The 24,904-nt window shown below is 45.8% G+C and overlaps 1 protein-coding gene across 1 annotated transcript in view; it reads left to right on the top strand.

The window, feature by feature from the left end:
* Positions 1 to 24,904, top strand: part of PAPOLG (poly(A) polymerase gamma) — an 81,610-nt gene that overhangs the window by 15,971 nt on the left and 40,735 nt on the right. The window contains exons 2-6 of the mRNA XM_026653146.1: positions 14,644 to 14,802; positions 14,880 to 14,946; positions 17,007 to 17,088; positions 17,174 to 17,283; positions 21,837 to 21,890. Of these exons, the coding sequence (XP_026508931.1) occupies positions 14,644 to 14,802; positions 14,880 to 14,946; positions 17,007 to 17,088; positions 17,174 to 17,283; positions 21,837 to 21,890 (472 nt within the window). The remainder of the gene's footprint in view (positions 1 to 14,643; positions 14,803 to 14,879; positions 14,947 to 17,006; positions 17,089 to 17,173; positions 17,284 to 21,836; positions 21,891 to 24,904) is intronic.

Raw genomic sequence — 24,904 nt, 5'->3', positions numbered from 1 at the left:
CTGTCAGGATGGACTGAGAACTTGCAGCTGTAGCTGCCCAGTCTCCAAGCAGCCTATGAGCACAGCTGAACCACAGCAGGGCTACTTGATTGACTCCACTTCCTGATTGGCTGGGGAAGTCAGCAAACCTGCTCTTAACCCCAACAGCAAGAGGTGCTTTCTGGCTACTCAATGCTTGTGTTATCTTTCTCCTCCCTACTGGCTTTGTAATTCTAATGCTGACCCCCTTGGCTTTAGTTTCCTGGTGATGGCTGTGACCTCTGGCTGTGGTTCCTGACTCTTGCTCCAACCACTAGGTCTGAGCCCCCACATTCTCGTTTGTGATGTTTGTATGGTCATATTGCTGCTTGGCTTTCTTGCTTTTTTTTCTCCTCTCTGCAGTAGTGCTGGAACGCTTTTAGTAGTGGGGGTGCTGAAATGCAGCCTGCTTACCCCTATCTTCCCCCTTGCCCTGCTAAGGCTGGGAGCAGAGCTATGCCTCCGGGAGGGGGGGATCTGGATGGGGTAAGGGGGCCAAAGCCACAGTTGCAAGTGGGGCCAGGAGTGGAGCCCCCAGCAGGGCCTGGCAGCTGCGACCCCATGTGTGGAGCCAAGAGCAGAGGGCCCTGGGAGCTTAGGGCCAGGCATGGGGCTGGCGGCTGGGACCCCAGGACCTGAGCCGCAGGAATGGGGGGTGGGGTGGCTGGCCGTGGAAGCCTGGGAGTGGGGGGTGGGGCTAGGCATGGGGCTGGGGCCCCAGGAGCAGGGCCCCAGGTATGGGGCTGGGAGTGGGGTCTTGGGCACAGTGGGTGGGGAGTGGGGCTGGTGGCCAGGACTTGAGCCCCATGTGAGGTGAGGGGTTGGGGAGTAGAGTGCGGGCGGAGAGCCGGGCATAGGCATGGGAAGCACCCCCAGGATTTATGCGCCAAGCCAGCAGCTGGGGAGCGGGGTGTGGGGCCAGCAGCCCTGCATAAAACCTGGGAGTGCTGCAGCACCCCCTGCACCCCTACTTCTCAGGCCTATGCCCTTCTGCCTCTCTCTGTTCTTGTCTTTTGTCTTTTCTGCCTTACCACATGCCCAAAACAATACTCAGCCAACAGCTCCTGGACTGGTTCAGATGCTCTTTTAATCTTAGGTGGGGGCTTATGCTTACTTAATTACAGGGTGAGCTCGCACAAATCAATATCAATGGGGTTTTAATGCAACCCCAAAAACCATTCCACCCAACTCATTACTCCTGCCATGAGCAGTCCTAGTGATTTTTAACGGGACTGTGTGGGATAGTAAAGTTAGGCACTGGAGTAAGTGTCTAGAAGAGCTCCCCTTGATTTCCTCTTCCATGGGATTGATATTTGTATTTTTCTTCTTTAGGCATCTAGCTTACTTTGATTTAAATAACAAGCTCAAGGGGAGACACCATTTGGTATAAATAAGATTCTGTCCTTTTCAATATTAAAGGTAAAAATAAAGTAAGAAAATACCATTGATTTTTTTATTCCATTTACTGTTTTAAGATGAGCTATTTTTATTAAATAAGAAAAAGATCACCAATGAAGAAAGGAGCATTCAGTGCACAGTGTATAAATATACAGTGCATAATAGCTATGACTGCAAACATATTGATAATTCTGTGTATACTATTGCAGAGGCGATCCAAAAAAGATCCTGTTTTCATGTAACTTATTACAAAATGGGTGGGAGGAACAAAATAATGAAAAGATCACATAGATCCAGAATTGTGTTTAGGCAGATTGTTATAAACATTTTTCACAAGGCATTAGCTACTCTTTAATAAGCTGTTATATCTTATCTGTATCTTTAGGAAAATGTGATGTTTAAAACTCTTGAAAAAGAATTTATTTTAAATGGAGCGGTGTTAAAGATTAAGAATTTTTCCTAAGTGGGACTGGATAATTGTGATGGGGCTTTCACTACTTAGTCAGTAGTAACCAAAAGTTGTTACAATCTGATGAGTTTTGGTGCCCTGCTGAGAAATGAGTTTGCTTTCTGTTCAGATCTCAGTGGCCACATCACAAAAATCACCAGTTAGTATTCACTGTCAGTTTCATCAAAGAGACCAAGAATGACTAAGTAGGGTAGATCAGTCTCCATTTCACCTCTAGAGATAGTCACCCTAGGTCAGACTTGAAACAATGGCAATGTGCATAAGCTTCAACTGCCACTGCTATACTTGTTCTGTGAATATATACAAAGGACTTAGGCATGGGTGGCACGTGAACCACTGGCTGGGGGAGGCTAACCCCAACCCCAGCCCTTCTGCACCCCTCCCCATGGCTGCTGGTCCCCAGCCCCAGAGTGCCAGGAGGCATCCCCCCGCTAGCCCCGGAGCACTAGGAGGGCGGGTGGCACAGCTGCAGGGCCCCTCCCGGAGCCCCAAGCCAGGGCCACTGCACAGGGGGAACTGCAGTGAGATACAGGAGGGGGTCTGGGGATGAAGCATGGCTGGGGCCAAGCCTGGCTGTTTGGGGAGACACAGCCTCCCCCAGCCTATGATACCCGCCGCCCATAGACTTAGGCCCCAATCCTGCAAGTTGGTTCATGTATGCAGACGCCTTATAAAACTCTACAATAGACAAATACTGCTATCAGTTCTGTAACTTTCACAAGCATTAAATTTACACAGACACAGTATGACTTAAGGAGAGCAATGAAAAGTAAGAATCTTTATCCACCCTTGTAAATTGTACTGAGAGTTTCTGTGGCAGGTACTGTAAAATGATTGTGCACCGGCAGAAGGGTCAGCTCTTGTGGATCACTTTCCAGAATTGGTGCCTAAGTGTACCAAATAAAGAAAACTGAACTACTGACACCCTACCACTAGATGGACCTTAAAATTACATTTACCCTTTTATCTGAACTGAGAGGTACAAATCCAATAAAGATCCCTTCCACCTGATTTCCCAGACAAGAGCTGTGAGGCTAATAGGTACAGTGTAAACCAGTAAAAGACTTTTACAAAGTTATGTCTTATCTTTGTGAGAGATGTACAAAATTATTATTTTGATGAGCACCTGGGTTTTCTGTTCGGGACAGAAGGAAACTCAAGAGTATATTACATGTTTGCACACAGATGGCTTTTTTAAAATTAATACTATTGGCTTCTTTTAGACCAACAATTTTCTGAAGATATTATAAAAGTTATGGTGTATATGCTTGAGAGGGATAACAACTTAATACAAATACAATATTCACAGATTTTAATGAAAAATTTCAAAATGATAACATTGTTTTGCCATGTTGTGAACCCAGCATTGCACAGGTGCAAGAGAATCAAGAAATGATCATGACCAGTTTGGTTTTCCCATCCAAATACATTTAGTGAAATACAATAAACCATATATACATTATTTAGTTTTAATTTTAATTTTAATTAGCAAAAGCTGTTAGTAGGACAAGTAAGTACAATGAAAGTGAGTGTGAGCGTCTTTTGTGTACACCTTGGCAGTTTCCACTGTGAGAACAATGTGAACAGTAGAGATTCAATATCTCATTGAAAAACAGAAAGGCAAGATGCACAAAATATGCACTGCATACTTGAGATACCAAAATAAGGTGTCACTTGCAATAGATTGTGCAGACTTAAGTTCTTTGGGAAAGGGACTGTCATTTTCTATATGTCTGTGCAGCACCTAACATAACATGGTCCTAGCCAGGTCAGCTTCTAGGCACTACTTCAATATAAATATTAAATAAATAAGATCATGTGTGTCCTAGGGGCTCTGTTTCTTCCCTCAGGTTAACTCTCCCTCCCCCCAAAGTGGGACTCAGAAGTGCATCTGGGCTGCTTGGACTTGATTCTTTGCAGAAAAAAATAAGGGTGTCTTCACTGCAGAGTTAACCTGAGTTAGCCTGGCCCAGGTGTGAGCTATCTACAGGGGAAAGGGGGAACATGGCAGAAAGCCAGATACCCAATGCCCACTGCCCCACTACCTATGAGGGAAAGGGGGAACAGGGCAGAGAGAGACACACCCCAATACGCATTCTTCCCACCACCCTACAGAGGAAAGGGAGGACATGGCAGATAGATAGATACCCTGATCCCCTCCTGCCCCAGCATCTACTGGGGAAGGGGAGAACACAGCAGAAACAGACACCCCAATTTTCTTCCACCTCAGTAGCTACTGGAGAAACAGGTAACATGGCTGAGAGTCAGACACCCCAACCCTCTTCAATCCCACCACCTAGGGTTTGTCTTCACTGCCAACTTAGCCCCAGTGACCAGCATCCAGGTGTGAGCAGCCACATTGCAAAGCCTTGCCTGAGTTACTGTGTCCTCACTGGTGCTGTGCTCCCCCTTGTGTGTCACTATAACTTCTGGGGACACATCCTGTGCTTCTTTGTGCTTCAGCTCTATGATTCTTCCCTGGTAAATTGTGGGAGAACTTGTCTGTCCTTCCCTGGGCAGAATTGTGGGACTATTACTGCAAAGGGGGTTGGTAACCAGCTCGCCTTTACTTCACTGCTAATAGAGGTGTGTTTTTATACTGAGGGAACTAACATGCATGAGCTATCCTGAGGTAAAACCACTGTGAAGACAAGGCACTTTAGTTTTAACATGAGGTAAACTAGGTGAGGTCAACCCCAGGCAAGGTATTGTGCAGACCTCATCTGGTTTAGTTTGTGGTAAAACTAAAGTACCTTGTTTTACTTTGGAATAGCTCACAAGCCTGTTACCCGGAGATTAAAAAACACACCTTTTTAGCATTGAAGACAAGGCCTCAGCAAAAGCCTGACTCTGGTTCTGTTTTAGCTCCAGATAAGCCGGTTACCCTCAGTTGAAAGCATCTCTCAACTTTGGTGAGAGAGATTTGTGTGTTGACACAAGGGGGTTAGGAGCAACTCCTGAGTAAGAGCCCAAGTTAACTCTGCAATGGAGTAATACCCTCCCCAAGACATTCTCTCCCAAGCTGATGGCACCAAAAAGAGTTGTCACTCAGATAGATTGCTTAGAGTTTCATAATATGATCTACTTCTTTATTACATGCTTTGATGGGCAGTGAAATAGTCAACACTTAAAGCACCATCACCGGCATCTGAGTCAGCACTCATGGAGATGAATGGGGCAGATCACACTTGTCAGTGCCATGGCTGCAAGCTCTCCACAGACATGCCTTTACCCTTGTTTCTTGGGAGAGATGCTGGTATGCACTACTGCCAAGGAGAGCCCCAGCTCATGCTTTCCTTCATAAAGCAACATCCTCCAGCTACAAAGGAGAGACACCAATTTGAAGTTAAATTCCAGTGAGTGAGGGGAGCCTAGAGCAGCATCTGTGGGACGGAGTCTCCTTCCCATGAGCAAGAGGGGCTCAGGACTGGGTCTGTATGAGGAAGTGTCCCCCTGAAGAGTGAGGAAGCCCCAAACAGGGTCTCTGTGAGGGAATGTCCCCCTGAGGAGTGAAGGGGGAAACAGGACAGGGTCTGTGTGAAGAGTCAGTCTCTCTCCATGTGCATTTCCCATCAGAGACTGTTTACACTCCCCAATAGGCTGCAGGCTGAGGGAAGGGCGGGGCAGTCTTTGGCCTCTGGGGCTACTGGGAAAGCTGTGACTTGAAGAGGTGTGGCACTATATAGAGGCAGGCAGGGGCTGGCGGCAGCTTGCTTTTGGAGCAGAGTGTTGGTTGGTTTCACGTGTGCAGTGCTTGCAGTGGAGGCTATGAAGGAGATGTGTGGGTGAGGATTGGCTGGACAGCCCTGGGGAGCTACTTTATTGTAGCTGCAGTGAAGTTTTGGGGTGGTCCCTGCCCCCCTTCTCTGGCTATATATTGGTGTCCTTGGACTTGGCTACTTTCCCTTGGGTCCTTCTTTTTACCATGGCTGTTGGGGGTGGGTGGAGGTTTCACTAGAGCTGTTTGTTCTCTCTGGGCCCTGCTGTCTGAGGTTTTGGAGTAGACTTTAGGAGGGGTGAAATTAGCTGCTAGAGGAGCTCTGCTGTGGCAAACTGTATGGCCAGGTTCTTCCCTAATGTCTAGTTGTCTCCATTTCTCCCTATGCCCCATCCAATCATGCTGCTTTATGCCCCCTTTCTCCCCCCCACTGTCTTGGGAGAGGGGACCAGTTGAGGCCAGTTTCCCTGTGAGATTTTTTTCACAGCCCTGAGTGAGGCAACTAGGTCAATCTAAGTTTTAGGTCTAGACTAGGCCTGATCTGCTTCTTTCTTATGTGCTTTGATGAGCAGTGAAATAGTTAACACTTAAAGCCCCATCACTGGCATATGAGTCAGCACTCACTGAGATGATTAGGGCAGCTCAGACCTATCAGAGTTATGGCTACAAACTCTCCACAGACATGGCTTTACTCTTGGCTCAACTCTTGGGAGAGGTGCCGGTATGTGTTCCTGCCAAGGAGAGCCCCAGCTCATGCCCTCCTCCATAAAGCAACATCCTCCAGATACAAAGGACAGTTGTCAATTTGAAATTAACCTCCAGTGAGTGGGATGGGGACCTGGGGCAGAGTCTGTGTGAGGGAGCCTCCCTCTCAATGAGCAAGAGGGACTGGGGGAAGGGCTGTGTGAGGGAGTCCTTCCTCCCCCTCCAGCCATAATGAGTGAGGGGATCCCAGGGCAGCATCTGTGTGATAGTTTTTGCTTCCCTCTGCCAATGAGTGAGGAGGGCTGAGGGCAGGGTCTATGTGAGGGGGTGCCCAGTTCAGGGTCTGTATGAAGGAGTCTCCCTGCCTCCCCCCAAATGGGGGGGCAAGTCAGGGTCTTTGTGAGGAGTCATGAGTGAAGTGGGGACCCAGGCCACAATCCGTGTGGGCTGTTCTTGATAACCACTCAATCTCCCTGCATGTGCACTTCCTACCAGGGACTGTTTACACTCCTCAGAGGCTTGAGGGGGATGGCCTCTTCCTGCAGGGGCTGCTGGGATGGCTGTAACCAGTGGAGGTTTCATTATGTTGCAGATGGTGCTGCACTGCACCATATAAAGGTAGGGCAGTGGGGCTGGGTTGTTTTTGGAGTGGAGTGTTGGTCTGATTTGCACTCATGGAGCTTGCAGCAGAAGACATGATGGAGAAGTGAGGGTGAGGATCTGCTAGGCAGCTCTGGGGGCTGCTTTATTGTAGCTGCAGGGTAGCTTTGGAGGTGGCCTCCAGAGCCCTCCTCTCCTGGCTGTTTGAGGGAGGTCTTTGGACTCGGCTGCTTTCCCCAAGCCTCTGCTTTTTCCCCAGGCTGTCTGGTGGGGTTATTCCTGGACCCAGCCACTCTTTCTGGGACCTCCAGTCTAGGGTCATGGTCACATTTACTAAGCCTTAGACAGGGTGAAGTGAGACCCCAGAGGAGCTCTGCTGCGGAAAACCATATATGGCCCTTCTTTAATGCCTGTTTGTTTCCCTCCCCTCCAGCCAATCATGCTGCTTCACATCCCTTCCTCCCCATTTTGGGGAGATTGGGGGGTGGTGTCTGCTTGAGGCCAGTGTCCCTCACCTTCCTACTGACTGACTGAGCCCAGTCCACACATTCCTGATAAGCATGTGGGGAATCCTTATTGTCTTGCACTCAACCATGTCTTTCCCCAGTGATGGCTATGGGGTCCCTTCAGCCCATTTTTATTACTCATCTTCCACTGTCTGTTAGCCTGTGTTTAAAGCACCCCTAATCTAGAGTGACAGGGATTTGTGTGTGAACAGGTAGGAGCAACACCTGAATAAATGCCCAAGCTAACTCTGCAATGGAGAAATATTCTCTCCCAAGCTGACGGCACTGAAAAGAGTTTCAGTGATTGCTTAGAGCTTCAATATGATCCATTTCTTGCTTTCATGCTTTGTTGGGCAGTGAAATAGTTAACATTCAAAGTATCACTGGCATCTGTTTTAGCACTAAGATGAGTGGGGCAGCTCACCCCTGTCAGAGCTATGGTGCCAGCTCTCCACAGACATCGCTTTACACTTAGGTGATTCAGCTCTCAGGAGGGATGCCTGTGCCCTGTGAGGGCAGTAGAACGCCATACCCTTGTTCTTTGCCACCTTCCGCCGCCCCCCCCCCCCAACACAGGACAACAAAACATGACTGAGTGGGGGCAGTGCACTCCAAAACAAGGACACAAGTGGTTAACAGACCCCCTGGGAGGGTTTGAGCCAATGAGCAGAATTTGGAGGGAGAACAAAAGAAGCTGGAGCTGCCCCAGGTGGACTTCAGCAGCACAGAAAGATGCTGAAGCCCAGGGTTGTGCGAAGTCAGAACTAAGAGCTGCTTGAAGGAGAGCCAGCTGCTGTACTGGTGATTGTGCCCACATGGGCCCCCTTTTTGCAGAGCCAGACCCACCCTTTTGAGCTCTCAGCGCACATTAATGTCTGAGTGCATGGACAGGTTGGACTGACCCTGGGGGGGGGGTTGCATTGATGTGGGGCAGAAAGTCTGTGTGTTTCTTGCTAGGTTAGAGGTCAGGGCTGTGGGGTGTATGTTGTGCTGGAGCTGTAATGTCTGCTAGAAATTCTACCCTGGATTTACTCCTGACTTTGCCTGGGTTAGATAAGTGTTGTTCTGTTGTGTGGTACCTTTTACAGGGGTTAACTCTGACCCCTAGGAGGAGGGTTGGTGTTTGTGCAGAGGCATATGGCTAGGACCCTTTCCCCAAACCGGGGAATCCCACACCTGACATGCTGGTATGTATTGCTGCCAAGTAGACCTAGTTCCTGTTCTCTCTAAAGCAAAATCCTCCAGATACAAGACAGTCACCAGTTTGAAATTAATTCCCAGTGAGTGGGGGCAGATGGCTGGGGCCAGGGTCTGTGTGAGGGAGTCTCCCCACCAATGAATGAGGGGAACTGGGTTAAGGATTATCCCCCAAGGACTGATGGGGGGCGGGGGGGGGTCTGGCCAGGCCAGAGTCTGTGAGGGAATCTCCTCCCAAAGACTGAAGGGAGCTAGGGACAGGATCTGTGCGGGGAGTCCTGGACGACTACTAAGTTCCCCCCGACTGTGCACTTCCTGTTCCCCACAAGTTGAGTAGGGGTGCCAACTTTCTAGTCACACAAAACAAACACCCTTGCCCCTTCCCTGAGGCCCTGACCTCTGCTCACTCTCCCCCACACTCACTCACTTTCACCAGGCTAGGGCAGGGGATTGGGCTCTGGGTGGGGCCAGAAATGAGGGGTTCAAGGTATGGGAGAGGGCTCCAGGCTGGGGCAGGGAGTTGGGGTCTGGGGGAGTGAGGGCTCCGGGTAGGGATGTGGGCTCTGGGGTGGGGCTGGGGCTGAGGGGTTTGGAGTGCAGGAGGGGGTGTGGGCTCTGGATGAGAGGTTTGGGGTACAGGAGGAGGCTCAGGGCTGGGACAGAGGGTTGCGGGGGGCTCCAGGTTGTGGGCTCTGGGAGGGAGTTTGGGTGCAGGAGGGACTCCAGGCTGGGGCGGGGGTTTGGGGTGCAAGAGGGGGTTCCAGGCATGGGGTCCCAGCAGCGCTTACCACAGCTCCAAGGAAGCAGCCTCCAGGTCCTTGCGACCGCTAGGCATATGGGAGGCCAGGGAGGCTCTGCATGCTGCCTTCGTGCCTGCAGACACTGGCCCCCAGCTCCCATTGGTCGCGGTTCCCGACCAATGGGATGTGCAGAGTCTGGGCGAGCAGGTAGCCTGCCTTAGCCCCAGGCCCCCACTGTGCCATCGACCGGACTTCTAATGGCCCGGTCAGTAGTGCCGACTGGAACCGCCAGGTTCCCTTTTTGACCGGGCGTTCCGGTCAAAAACCGGACACCTGGCAACCCTAAGGTTGAGGTGGGGGCGGTGTCCCTGCAGAGGTTGTTGGGAAGGCTCTGAGCTGTGGCCAGGTTGCTGAGGTTGCTGGCCATGCTATATAGAGGCTGGCTGTGGGAGCAGGTTGATTTTTGGAGAGGGGCATTGGTCAGTTTCTCACACACAAAGATTGTAGTGAAGGTCATGAAGTAGATGCGGGGATGAGGATCTACTGGGCAACCTCTAGGGTTGGGGGCTACTTTATTGTAGGGTTGGGAGTGGCCCCTGGACCCTTTCTCCTGGCTCTCTGGAGTGTCATTGGACCCAGACACTTTCTTTCGGGGCCTATTTCTCCCCTCCAAACCCCCTGGCCCCAGCCCCACCCCCAGGGCAGCCTGCACCCCTAAACCCCTCATCCCTGGCCTGCACCCCCACCCCAATTCTCTGCCCTAGCCCTGAGCTGCCTCCCACACCACAATCTCCTCATCCCCAGCCCCACCCCAGAGCCTACACCCCCAGACAAAGCTCTCACCCCCCCGCATCCCAACCCTCAGCCCCACCCCCACCACACATCACCTCCATATTAGTTCACATAATAAAATTCATTCCGCTCATGGACATAAAAAATTAAAGGGAACGCTGCCCAGTCCATACATTACTGCTAAGGGAGTGTGGGGATCCCCATTGGGCCTGTGTCACACTCAACAATGTCTGTTCTCAGTGATGGCTATGGGGTCCCTTCCATTAAATTTTTTTTATTCATCTTCTGCTGAGTTCAGCCTTGTCTAGGTTAGGAAAAAGATAATTTTAAAAAATAGATGACAAACTCTATTTTAAATATCACGTAGGCTTTGTCTAGACTAGGATATAAAGGTGTGATATCACTGACAAATATAACATAGACAAGGCTCCCTACTCTTAAAGCCACTGAAAACTCAGCCAGTTTAGCACATGTTAAATGCAATGTGTCCTGTTGTCAACATTAGACTCTTTCAGTATGTTAGCTACGCCATGACTAAGAGTTGGTTGAGGAGATCTCTGGCCTGCTGATACTGTCTTTTATTAAACCTTGGAATACCAGGGATATTCCAGAAGAGGGTTAATGTTGTACCTATGGTCAAAAAGGGTGAGCTCGATGACCCAGGTAACGATATATCAGTCCTAGCAAAATATGGGATTTAACTGAGAGAATTAAAAGGAGAGAAATATAATTAATGCCAATCAATGTGGCTTTATGGAAAATATGTCCTGTTATACAAACCTGATTCTATTTGAGATGACAAGATAAAGGTAATTGCATAGATTTAGTATACATGATAATATGAAATCACTGCTGATAAAATCTGCAGATGACATGAAGATTGGCAAGTCGTAAATCAGGACAGGGCAATCTCCCAACATGATCTGCATCATTTGGTAAATGGCACATTCAAGAAAATGCATTTTAATACAGCCAAATGCCAAATTAGAAATTTAGGAACCAGGAATGCAGGCCATGCTTACAGAATGAATGGGGGCCAATATCCTGGATGGTGGGTGACTCTGAAAAGGATTTAGCGGATATGGTGGGCAAGCAACTTGATACGAGCGCCCAGTGCAATGCTCTGGCAAAAAAGGGCTAATCCAATGCTTGGATATATAAACAGGGGAGTTAGTAAGTAGAAATAGGGAAGGGATTTTTACCTCTGTCTACAGCACTGATGCGACTGGTACTGGAATACTTGAATATAGTTCTGGTGTCAATATTTGATAAAGGATAGAGCAATTGGAGTGTAGAAAAGAGCCACAAAAATGGTCTGAGGGCTAGAGAAACTGCCTTGCAGTGAACTTACATAAATCAATCTGAGTTCAATAGTTAATACAAAAGATTGAGGTGACTTGATTACTCTGTAGCAGTTCTTGTGCTGGGAGAAAATACCAGGTGCTAAAGAGCTCTTTAATCTAGTGGAGAAAGGCATAATAAAAACCAACAACTGGAAGCTAAAACCAGAGAAACTCAAATTAGAAATAACAACAATAATAATACAAATAACAGATTTGTAAGGGATGGTGATTAACCATGGAAACAAAATGCCAAGGGAAGTGGTGGATTCTCCATATCTTGATGTCTTCAAATCAAGACAGGATGCCTTTCTGGATGTTATGCTGTAGCCATACACAAAATATTGGGCTCAATACAGGGGGTAACAGAGTGAAATTTAACCTCCTGTGATCTACAAGAGGCCAGACTGGATGATCAAATGATGTCTTCTGGTCTTAAATTCTTTGTTTAAAAGTGTATTTTAACAAGTGTTAAAAGGAAACAGAAGCTTTTATGCCACAACTGAAATGAGTTATGCCAAAATGCTGCTGTGATTCACCATTGTTAGCAATTTCTGACTTACAGTCCCATATCTACTTTCAAAGGGGCATAACTGTCCAGTTATTGACTTTGAATGTGGACACCGACCTGTTGACACTCCTCATGTGAAGGCAGACACATTTGGCCTGTCATAAATATTGACTTTGTACACACTTTACAATGCTGTGTACACATTGGGGAATAACACTAATATTGTATATTAATTATATATATTAAATTAGAAGTAATTTTAATTTATTAGAAATATGATGCCTTCATAAAATCAACATAATTTCACTTTCAATGAGACTTTAAAAGGAGGGTAACACTAAGGGAAACAAATTCACATAAATACTTGATAGACCAGATCTGAGGCACCAAATAAATAAATGCTCTTACTGAGGGAGATTAGCTTTGAAATCCCTAATTATGTCTCACAATGCTGCTGCATGTTCTATTAACTTGACTTTATCATTGATAAACCTTAACCCAATCCACAAAAAATGCAGGGTGTTGTCCATTTTGTGAATTGTTCACTTCTAAAAATAAACCAACTCAGGAAGATGCGACTTTAGTCATTGCTTTCTATACCCCTCCCCCAGAGGCTGCTTCCCTATCCTCCCCTTCTGGTGTTAAAGATTGTAAATCATTATCCCTATGCTCATTCTCTATCATGAAGTGGTTGAACTAGCTTTCCTTTCTCTTCCCCCCTCCTCCCCTCTTTTGCAGCTCCATTAATACCTGACTCTCTGCCACTGTTGATCAGCTGTTCTCTCCAGCTGATATGCTGTGATGGAGCCACAGAGAATTCTGTAAACATGAGAAGAAAAACTTTAGGACTAACACAAATTGGTTTAGCTTTACTTCTCTTGCAGACACCTACTTTCACTATCAACTTTCTCTCTAGAATCTTGTCTTCCCTAGGAAAAAAGTGTTCTTAACTTGTTAGCTAACTTGAATTAATACACTTCTGCCAGGAGAGCCTTGTTGAACCTGAGAAGAACAAGCCACTTTATACCTCTGCTATCCTCCTATGCTACAGTTGGGTGTGCAGAGCCTGTTCCCCATGTGGTACGCCCAGATTTGGAGTGGGGAGTCTGTATCTCCATGCTCCTTGCCCTTCCTGGCTCCAGCTGGTACATATACTCTTTACTGCCCCCACCACCTTCCCTTCTTGCGTAACCCCTCGAAGTTTACCAGGGGCATGGAGAAATCTGGAAGAAATGGGACTTGGTAGCTGAGTGGTGGTGAAGTATGTCCAGATGTGCCCCTGGGACATGGGTGGTGGTTGTAATGCAGATTCTTGGTCATTTGGTGAAGGGGGTTCGTGAGATATAGCACCTCCAAAATGAACTGCTTATAAATTTCGTAGTGCTTTAAAATTGACGTGCAAAAGGAAATAGCTTTAAACATTGGGGTGGAGTTTGTGCTTCAAATTCAGTGTTACTTGATGAAGTTCCCAAAATGCATCCCCAAAACTACTTTTTTAATTTTAAAAAATGTGCTAAAATCCACATGAATAGTTAAATTGTCTTGAATGTTATCCTGGAACAGGGGCAGGGATATATTTTGGTGAAAATTTGGGATCATCTGGCCAAAGGTACAGATACAGCCCCCTAACAAAGAGCTCATTTTAATACTTGATTTAAAGCCCATCTGCATAAGGAGATTGTTTTTTAAAATTGGTATGCTACAACAGTGGCTGAGCTAGGATTCCTTTTATGGGGGTAGGGGAAGAACGCTCATTGCAGAGGTGCAAAATGACTCCTCCATCTCAGTCCTCATATGCTGCAGAAAATTATGCAGAGCCCCTTCTCCTACACTACCCCTGAAGTGAAGCAGGAAGTCTGGAGCTCCCCCTCTCCCATTCACTGCTGGTAAACATGCTCCTCACAGCCCATTTCATACCATTTTCCTTCTTCCCTAGATCCTCTCCAGCCCTACTTTGGAGCTGGTAGTGGAGGGGCAGTGGTGTCTTCCCAGGAAGACACTTCATTCCTACCTCCATAGGTACTTCAATCATGCCCCCAGATTACCACCACTTTTCTTGGAAAATGGTTTATAAGGCTAATTTTGTTGAACTTTAAATGACACTGGTTTACTGTATCTAATACGTAACTAAAAGTAAACCAGTAGTGAGATGTTTGCTGCATATGTCTTCATCTTGCTGGGTTTGGAGTTAGCAGGAAATAAATTGAAAATAACTATAATTTGAAAAAGAAGATGGGGAAACAGAACAAAAGTAAAACTTGAAAGTAGCCACTGTTATCTTTACTAGCCCAGTGACCAGCTTCGTCCACCTGACTCTATATGTAAATGGCTTGAATTAAGGTCTTGAGTATGGCAGCAGTAAATTTCTTTTCCTTCTAAATCTATATTGGTTACTAAAATATAATGCTTTCATTATCATTGCAGTGCCATTAATTTGACCTCTTGCATTTGGATAAGCTCATGGATAATCATTACTTTCTCTTCAGTCAGGATTAAGTCTGGCTTCTGATTTTGCACCTGCTTGTCACTGTGGGTGAAAGAGCAGAGGTTGGTTTTGAAAGTGTAGGCTAAAGTGGTGTAACCATTGACTACAGTAAGAGTACCATTTCTGGCATTGGTTATATGTAACATTACTGTTTCCTTCAACAGAAATTCTATGCTGGAGAATCAGCCTCAGAAGCACTATGGAATAACATCTCCAATTAGCTTGACTCCTCCTAAGGAAATAGATTATATTTACACTCAGAAATTAATTGAAGCCATGAAGCCATTTGGAGTATTTGAAGATGAGGAAGAACTAAATCACAGGTATAACTTTTAATATAATTGAAACACATTGCTTGAATATATTTTAAAACTAAGTCTAATGATAATTCTCATTACAGGCTGATTGTTCTTGGTAAATTGAATAAATTAGTCAAAGAATGGATTTCAGAACTCAGTGAGAGTAAGGTAAACATTTTTAAAATTCCAATTCAAGTAATTCTTAATCTTGTATTTTGGATTCTGTCCTCTGACTTTCTGCAAAGGAATAATAAATTTTCCATCTACATATTGGGCAATAGACTTGTAGCAACTGTCACTCAAGTTAAGGTTTGGAAGATTTTAACTACCTAGATCCTTAAACCTTTTTGTAGCAATTAAGTGAATTGGCCGTAAATAAATCATCTGTGTTTAGCAATACAAATTAGAATCAGATAACTTTATCTAATGAGTGTAGGGCCTGGCAAAATGAGATTATTTTTTTTAACTTCCATGATCTTATCAGTGTGCTAGATATTTTTTTTTTCTAGTAACTATTTTTATTTTTACAGTTACAGGGGGTAGGGTGAGGGTAGTTCTGACAGCAGGGCTGCAGGGGGCTCCTGGTGTGGCCAAAGGTCCATAGCCACCAGGGCACAAGATTTGGGGGTGGGTACAGTCATCTTGGCTCGGAAGAGCAGAGGCCCCCTCCTGCCAGGACTGTAAAGAGGAGGAAGAGCCTCAGCTGTGGGTGAGGCCACCCTGCTGCTCAACAGTTCCTGCCTGGGGATAGCTCCTACGCTCCTGGCTGGTGAGTAGGCGAGCAGGGCAGTGACAGCAGAGCTGCATAGGGCTCCCGGCATGGCAACAGAGCTGGTGACGCTGGATCCCTGGAAGGCTGGGATCCGGGTGGGTCAGAGCAGAGAAACCCTGGCCAGGGCTGTGAGGAGTCATCATCCCTAGCCAAGGAGGAGGCCACCTGCTGCTAAATGGCTCCTTCCCAGGGATGGCTCCTCCTCCTCGCCCTGGTTGGAAGCTCTGCTCAGCCAGGTCAGGACCGCAGCCTTTCTTCACCTTGTTCCTGCGGAGATTAAGTGTCACTGGCCCCACTCAATCCCCGCCAGCAGTGAGGAAGTTGTCTCTGGGCAGGAAGTGTTAAGCAGCGAGGTGGCTGCTACCACCACTTCCTCCTTGCAGCCCTGAACAGGGGTTTCTGCTCTGCCCTGGCAAAACCACAGCCAGCCTGCCTCCGTCCCCCCCACCCCACCCCTAGTGCCTGCAAGGATCAGGTGCCGCCAGTCCTGAGGCAGTGCAGGGAGCCCTCTGCAGCACTGCTGTCACTAGGGTGACCAGACAGCAAGTGTGAAAAATCGGGACGGGGGTGGGGGGTAATAGGAGCCTATATAAGAAAAAGACCCAAAAATCGGGACTGTCCCTATAAAATCGGGACATCTGGTCACCCTAGCTGTCACAGACCCACTTGCTCCAGTAACAGCAAGGCTGCAGAGGGCTCCCTGCATGTCTGCAAGACCAGTGACACCTGATCCCAGCAGGCATGCCCACTGTTAGGACTGATAGTTTTTCGTCAATTTCAGCATCAACCGAAATTGACATTTGCTGACCGTTATTAATTAAAATGTAATCCTGCAGAGCCTCTCTATAGAGCAGAGAGTGACATTCTAGCCTTGATCAAAGTTTTAAAAGTATCTCAGTCTGGCAGTGAAATAGCTATTTATAGCTCATCAGTTATGATCTAGTTTATATCCTATACTGGCTGTATTTAATTTATTACATGGCTCTTCAAATTCACATAAATGGAAGTATCTTTTACCTACACTGCAGATGTTACTTTTATAGTAATAAATGCTTCCATTGTATTTTTGTAAATCCACCAGGAAATGATTGCCACCATGATTTCGTATTGCTGTTACTTCAGTTGGCTGGAGAAGTTTGTTAGGAAATGGGTAATAAAAGTTCTTACTCCAGTGACAACCTTTTGTACCTGAGCAATCAGTGTGTTGCTGTTCATCAAGGCAGCCTAAGCTAATGTCCCCACATAGAGCAATTTTTATTTTTGTTTAGAAATTGCTGAGATCTTCTTCTTCTCAAATTATTTCACCCGTAGTAACTGCACTTTATCTGTTGAAATCTTACTAACTGCCAAAACAAGCCAACTTAAGGTCTTTCATAGTGCTAATATAGCTTGTAGGGCTCTAGATCTTGGGAACCAAGAGCTGTATTTTAAACTTGTATTTCTGCTCTATTTATAGAACCTCCCACCTTCAGTTGTACCAAATGTTGGTGGGAAAATATTCACGTTTGGGTCCTATAGGCTTGGAGTACACACCAAAGGTATGTCCTTTTTAATAGTGTCTAGTCATATAGTGTTTCAGACTAACTGCTTGATTAACTGAAGATGTATGGGATATTTTTGCAGGTGCTGACATAGATGCTCTTTGTGTTGCTCCTAGACATGTGGAAAGATCAGATTTCTTTCAGTCATTCTTTGAAAAGCTAAAGGTTCAAGATGGAATCAGGAATTTAAGAGTAAGTTTTCTACTTGTTTTCAGAGTAATAAACTTGTCCATGTTAAAGGGACACTGTCAACTAAACTCTTAAACTGACCAATTTCACAAAATTACTGTTGCTGACAGCAGTCTTCAAATAGTATTGTACACACAACTCTGTTAAAACACTAAGGTTGCAAAGTCAAGCACTCTAGGTAGGAAATATCAGAATCAAAGTTGCCTGTGCAACTTCAATCAACCCCTTTGTATATATGCATTATGATAGTGGTTAATATTCTTTCTACAAATTACACACTAATTTTGTGTGCCCAATTTGAGAGACCCTGAGAAAAAGCATGTCCTAAGTGGTTAGCATTATACTGCACTTAACATGTTTAAATCACAGCGCCCATTGATTTCACTTGCAGCTGAATGCTCACCATTTCTGCAAAATCAAGCACAAAGGTCTAAAGTTGGGCAGCCAGACCATGAGAAATGCACACATTTAGTGAAATTTTTGGTTTTAAGTGACTTGCTTAGATTACATAGGAACTGTGCAGCAGAGGCAGGGATAAAATTCAGTTATCCTGGGCAGCATTCAGCTGATTTAACCAGGAAACCATCCTTCCTCTTCCTACAGTCCCCTGCCTCATTCACTACATGCCTTCCAGCTTCTGCAACACGCGGCAGGAGTCCTATAGGAACAGCCTCCTTTAATATACATCCCCAATTCATCCTCAGAGCATATCCATCCTGTGCACTGAATGAGGCAAGGGTCCTGCGGAAAAAACTAATTAAAACTGTATCATCATGCAGGCACACAAGGGGGTCAAATGAAGGTTGAACGGGCAACCTTAATTTTGGCATTTCCTAAATTCTGAATGCTTGATTTTGAGAGCATTAAGATTGCAAAGTCGTTTTTTGTAACTTCTAATAATAATAATAATTAATAATTAATAAAAGGCAAACTGAAAAAACAAACTCCCTCATGTTGCATTATACTGATACCCACAGGGGTCATCAGCAGGGCTGGAACATTTAAACCTGCCACACAGATTTTGCCCACTTGAACTAACTGGGTAACTGATACTGTAACCATTATGGAATAAAACTAAACTGAAGCATGTGAAAGAAGGCTGGTGTGTCTTTCTCCTCTTCCCACTATCCCCAACAACATATAATATACCCTGAATCAACAGCTCAGATGTGTGAACTGCTCCATTCATCTCAGTAGGTGTTCACCCCTCTCCCCAAGCCTGTGATAGGCATGAAGCTGGCTGGTTCTCAGATCATTCCAGTCTCAGCAGTGTTCTTAGTGCAAGCTCCCACTAGGCTTGTTCTCCGTTCTCCACTCAGAGGGTCATGGCTTCCTCATATGACAGCTTGGGGGAGGTGGCGAGAGAAGGGGAGATCTGGTAACCCCCCCCTTCTCCCAGATCTGAAACGGGAGTTGGACACGGGCAGGAAAAGGGATTTAGACACCCACATGGGGCAGGTGTCTCCTAGATCCTGGCACATATATGGGAAAGGAGAATATGGGACTGACAAGCACCCCGCTCCTAATTCCTTCCTGTAGTCTCACCACCCACCTCCATGTCATCCCTCACCTTGCCACTCCCCTTACACCTGCTCCTCATCCTGAGTCCCACAACCCTTCTCCCCTGCCACCCCTCCCCATGTATTTTCCTTCCCTCCTAGGAAGCATTTCCTTGTGTAATATTATTTTCTTTTCAAAGATAGTTTGAGTGCACTCAGAATACATGTTCCCAAAATTAAAAAAAAAAAAAAATCCTTTGACAGAGGCAGATTTTTAGAAACATGCTTACATTTTTGTCCTGATTTATTTATATTTTTGTCCAATGGCCATATTAGAAGTTACTGTGCTCGGTGTTGCTCAAGTTCAGTGGTAGTAATATGTACCTTTGAGCTGCTCAGGTCCTGTACCTCATGACTGGCTAGCAAGCCTTTTTGGCTCTCTTTCTGCACATACACAGTGTAAACAGTTGGCACGTGAGCATTAGGCATGTACATCTCTAGAGAGCTAAGCTTCCTGGGAAATACTATTCAGTTTTGCTCCCCCAAAGGTTTAGTAGGTGCCTTGCACTAGCTGGAGTAAATGTCAAGCAACTGAAACCATTTTGCGCATGATCAGAGCCATGGCTTGATTCCCAAGTCTGTGCAAAAAAGTTGACTGACTGGCAACCTCAAGACAAGCTTTTTTGGGAGGTGGGGGTGGGATGGAAGCTGTCTCTTAGGAAAATGACCCTAAACTTGGTTCAGTAACTCTGCCCAGTGCCCCCCCCCCCCCCGAGTTAATCCTAGTTTCAGTATCTAGCAGTTGGTGGAAACCATAAGAAAGAACAGAATTATCAGACACATAGATAAACCTGATATATTGGGGAAGACTTTGTAATGATCTTGGGGTTCATTAAATAACAATCAACAAGAAAGGGATAAAACTTTATAAAACAAACTGGAGAGCTTCTGTGGTGAGCTGCTGCACACAGCCAATTTGGTGTTCCCAACGCCTGCCTCCAGGGTACATCGCCAAATTCCTAAGTTCATAATACCCCTTATGAGGGAGCATCTCTAAATTATACTCTTCTACAAACATATCCTTACAGACTCAACATGGCTTTTGTAAAGGGAAGTCATGTCTTGCCAATCTATTAGAATTCTTTGAGGGTGTCAACAAGCATGTGTATGAGGGTGAACCAGTGATGATAGTGTAGTTGGACTTTCAGAAAGCCTTTGACAAGGTCCCTCACCAAAGGCTCTTAAGCAAATTAAGCCATCATGGGATAAGAGGGAAGGTCTACTCCTGGATCAGTAACTAGTTAAAAGATAAGAAACAGAGTAGGAATAAATAGTTTCAGTAATGGAGACAGGCAAGTAATGGGGTTTCCCCCAAAGACCTGTACTGGGACTTGTGAGGTGGCAAAATTTGCAGATGATCCAAAATTATTCAAAATAGTTAAGTCCAAAGCTAACCAAGAAGAGTTAAAGGGATCTCACTTGACTGGGTAACAAAATGGCAGAATAAATGCAATGTTAAGTGCAAAAAATGCACATTTAAAAAAAAACCTACACATATATAAAGGTGGTGTCTAAATTAGCTGTAGAAAGAGATCTTGGAGTCATCATAGATAGCTCTCTGAAAACATCCATTCAATGTGTGATGGCCATCAAAAAATAGTCAGGAACCATTAGGAAAGAGATGATAAAACAGAAAATATCATAATGCCACTATATAAATCCATGGTATGCCCACACCTTGAATGTTGCATGCAGTTCTTGTTGCCCCATCTCCCAAAAGATATATTAGAATTGGAAAAGGTATAATTTGTGTTGCCCTTCTTTGTTAAGGCTATGGAATAGTTTCTATATGAGGAGAGATTAAAAAGACTGGGACTGTTCAGCTTAGAAAAGAGATGACTAAGGGGGATATGATCGAAGTCTATAAAATCATGAATGGTGTGAAGAAAGTGAATAAGGAAGTGTTATTTACCCCTTCACAGAACACAGGGGCCACCCGATGATAGCAGGTTTAAAACAAAAGGAAATGCTTTTTTCATACAACTTACAATTAACCTGTGGAACACATTGCCATAGGATGTCATGAAGGCCAAAAGCATAACTGTGTTTAAAAAAAAAAAAAAAAAAATTAGATAAGTTCATGAAGGATATCGATGGCTATTACACAAGATGGTCAGAGATGCAATTCCATGCATGCTATGGGTATCCCTAAACCTTCAACTGTCAGAAGCTGGGACTGGATGACAAGGGATAGTTCACTTGAAGTTGCCCAGTTCTCTTCATTCCCTTTTGGTCATTTGGCACTGTTAGAAGACTGGATACTGGGCTAGATGGATGATTGACCTAGTATGGCCATTCTTATGTTCTCTCGTACTCCAAATTTCAAGGCAAGGCAATCCAAGTAATCATGTAAATTTTAGAGCAGCTAGGAGTCACATTTCAAACAAAGCTTTTCTCAACTTTGAAGATAGCTGAGCGTTAACTGTTGTCAGTTGCAATCTTACTGATTAGAGTAGACAAATGTAAACACCTTTTTTTTAAAAAACTGGACTTTCCACCTTCCTAAGGGTAGGTCTACACTTACCCGGTAGTTCGGCGGCGAGCGATCGAACTTCTGGGTTCGACTTATCGCGTCTTGTCTGGACGCGATAAGTCAAACCCGGAAGTGCTCGCCGTCGACTGCGGTACTCCTGCTCAGCGAGAGGAGTACCGCGGAGTCGACGGGGGAGCCTGCCTGCCGCGTGTGGACCGAGGTAAGTTCGAACTAAGGTACTTCGAACTTCAGCTACGTTATTCACGTAGCTGAAGTTGCGTACCTTAGTTTGAATTGGGGGGTTAGTGTAGACCTGCCCAAGAGAAATGGGAAGACTTAACTAAGTATTGTATTGCATATATGCAAAGTAGTCTAGCAAATTGATTTGTTAGTATTTTTAAATACTGGTAAAATACTTTTTCTGGCCTTACACCCAGGAGGTAACAAAAGGTCAGAAGGTGAAACACAAGACTTGCTTTTAAAAATGCAAAAACTATTAGACTTTTTCCCTTCCTGCTTTACAGGCAATAGAAGATGCATATGTACCAGTTATCAAGTTTGAATTTGATGGTATTGAGGTAAGAATTAAAGCTTAGTGTCTAGTTAAAATGCAGATTATTGGTTTTTTGCTTTGGAATTTGGATGATATAACACTGGTTCTGGTCTCACTGGCACAAGCAGCAATTTTGCAAGGTTATTCATTAGTACTCCAAAGTCTAAGGGCTTGTGTACGCAGCTCTGCAGTTCAGATTATGGGGGTGTGAATTGCAGCATGCACCAAAGTGCTACACTGCAACTGCCACATGTGGACGCTGCTGGCACGAACTAAAAGGCACCTAGCTTGGGTTAGGACCATGTTAACATGAGCTAGGTGCCTTTTAGTTCATGCCAGCAGTATCCACATGGGGGAGTTGCAGCGCAGCACTTTGGTGCGTGCTGCATTTCAGACAAGCCTTAAGGGATGTCTACACAGCAAAGAAAACCCCCCGGCTGGCCTAAGTCAGCAGACTCATCAGGCTGCGAGGCTGTTACATTGCTGTGTAGACTTCCGGGCCTGGGCCCGAACACTAGGACTCTCCCACCCTGCAGGGTCCTAGAGCCCAGGCTCCAGCCCAAGCCCAGAAGTTTACACAACAATGAAACAGCTCCACAGCCTAAGCCCGAGTCAGCTAGCACAGGCCAGCCACGGGTGTCTAATTGCTGTGTAGACATACCCTAAGAGCTTGTCTCCACAAACTGGGATGTGAATCCAGCCCGCACTAGGTTGCTGCAGTCTCATTGTTTGTGTGCCCCCTGCTGACGTGAATTAACAGTCTTGTTTCAAAGAGGACTAGATCAGAGCATGTTAACAGACTGTTAATGTATGTCAGCAAAGTACTTGAACAGATAGTCTTAGTGTGGGCTAGATTCACACCCCAGCTTGCCACAAACTAAATGTTCACGTCCTTAAATTACTACAAAGTTAGTCAGGCTCTCATGCGGGCCATGCCTTTCCCCAGATTGCATATACTAAACTTCTATTTTAGGGTATGTCTACACTAGAAACGTAAATTGAGCTATATTAGGTTGATTGACCACCACCTCAGTAATTATTGCTGTGGTGCCTGTCCACACTAACCTCCTTGAGTCGGTGCTGTGTGTCCTCCCCAGGTGTGCTTCCACTGATCTAAGAGAGGCAGTGTGGGGAATTCAGAGGCCTGTCTCTCAGCTCTGCTTGCAGCTTGCCCCACAGGCTCCCAGCGGGCTGCCCCCATCCCCGTTTCCTACCAGGAGCAGGAGGGGGGAGAAGCTGCTCATGGCTTTTTGGCTCCCCACTGGGAGCTGGGCAGCCTGGTCAATTTCCCAGTGGGGAGCGGGAGCAGGGTCCAGTAGCCCAGGGATTTTTGCCCCAGCTCCCAGACAGGAGCAGGGTCTAGCCACCCCGGGTTCCTGCCATGAAATTGACAGAGAGCCAACAGCTGATGTAAGTAACACACACACTGCATTGCCCTAACTATACGGACGTAAGCCCTATGCTTCTCATGAAGGTGGAGTTATGATGTCAATGTAGTAGGGCACTTACCTCATTGGGAGCAATGCTGTAGCATAGACACTGACATAATTAGGTCGACATAAGCTGCTTTATGTAGACCTAACTGTGTAGTGTAGACTAGGCCTTAGTGGAAAAAATATCTGCAGGATGAAAATAAGAGCTAGGGTTTTGGGATACACACGTTCCTACTCAGTGACCCCCTTTCTTCTCCCTTCTGCCCCTACAATGTATAGCATGAATTGACTTGAGTAAATGTGGTGAGACTTTCAAGGAACAACATATCGCATTAACAAAGCAAAACAGACTTGCCACCTTTTAGAACAGGATTTTCCAGTTTGTTCCTGAGGCCGCTTGTGACCCTTCAAGGAAACTTACTTAAATACACATTTTCTTATGAACTAAAAATGTGTTCCCTGAGCCACAGACTCTTAAAATGAAGTCTTTGAATTAGCTCTCACTGCAGTGAGTGGAGAGTGTTGCAGAGGAAGGCAGTTCTGTGGAGTAGTTCTGGTGTGAGCCAGATGTGTGCTGAGCAGCTACCATCCCTTCTCTGCTGTAGCCACTTAGCTTCCTGCTGGCTGGCTACCATATTCCAGCAGAGGGAGGTAAGTAGCTCATTTGCTCCAGTCTGCCAGAGACCCAGAGCAGGATTTTGTCTCCAGAAACTGTCCCTGAGCAAGGGAAGGGGTTTCTAAGTGCAAAAGCTGGTTCTCCTCTCCCACGTGTTTACCCTGGGAAAGACAAAGCTGGGAACTAGCAACCAGTTGTCTCTCTGAATCTCAGCCCCAGGTTCCTTGAGTCATCTGGCAAACGGTTCCTTAAGGACTAAGACTAAGCTGGGGAAAGGTGCAAGCACATTCCAGCAACTCTTGGGGCTGTGCAGGGGGAGCCATATGAGCTGGTTGAATACATTAGCTGGGCAGAATAATAAACAGGTAGTTGCAGAAACCAGTTGATCAAACAGCGAGAGAGCCACATGGGACAAACGTGAAAGTTTGAGGAGCAAAAGTTGAGGCGGTGATGGCAAACAAAGGCTTCTAAAAGTTCCTCATTTAAGTCCTGGTTCAGTGTCTGCCAGTTGCGGGAATACTGTCAGAAGTAAGTAGTGTGTCTGAGGATCAGGGTGCTATTTACTTGTTCTATGTTGACAAGTTCTATGTGCTAACATAATAATATAATATGGAGATATACCTCTCTCACAGAACTGGAAGGGACCTCGAAAGGTCATCAAGTCCAGCCCCCTGCCTTCACTAGCAGGACCAAGTACTGATTTTTGCCCCAGATCCCTAAATGGGCCCCTCAAGAATTGGGCTCACAACCCTGGGTTTAGCAGGCCAATGCTCAAACCACTGAGCTATCCCTCCCTCCATACTTGTACTGTTTAGGTATTAACCATAGAACATCACCAGAAAGTCTTGGCACTGTATATTGGTGTAGACTTTAACTCTTTTACAAAAGTAGCTTATTGTTTACAATCCCACTTAAACTGTCTAAATACTAAATATACATCAAGGAACAGGAGCTGCAAAATGAGAGGGAGTTTCAGAGAACTTAGGTAAC

This window comes from Terrapene carolina, unplaced genomic scaffold (assembly GCF_002925995.2).
Source record: "Terrapene carolina triunguis isolate 2854851 unplaced genomic scaffold, T_m_triunguis-2.0 Scaffold132, whole genome shotgun sequence".
Classification (NCBI taxonomy): domain Eukaryota; kingdom Metazoa; phylum Chordata; order Testudines; family Emydidae; genus Terrapene; species Terrapene triunguis.
Note: the sequence above shows the minus strand (reverse complement) of the source record. Positions and strands in the feature narration are given on the sequence as shown.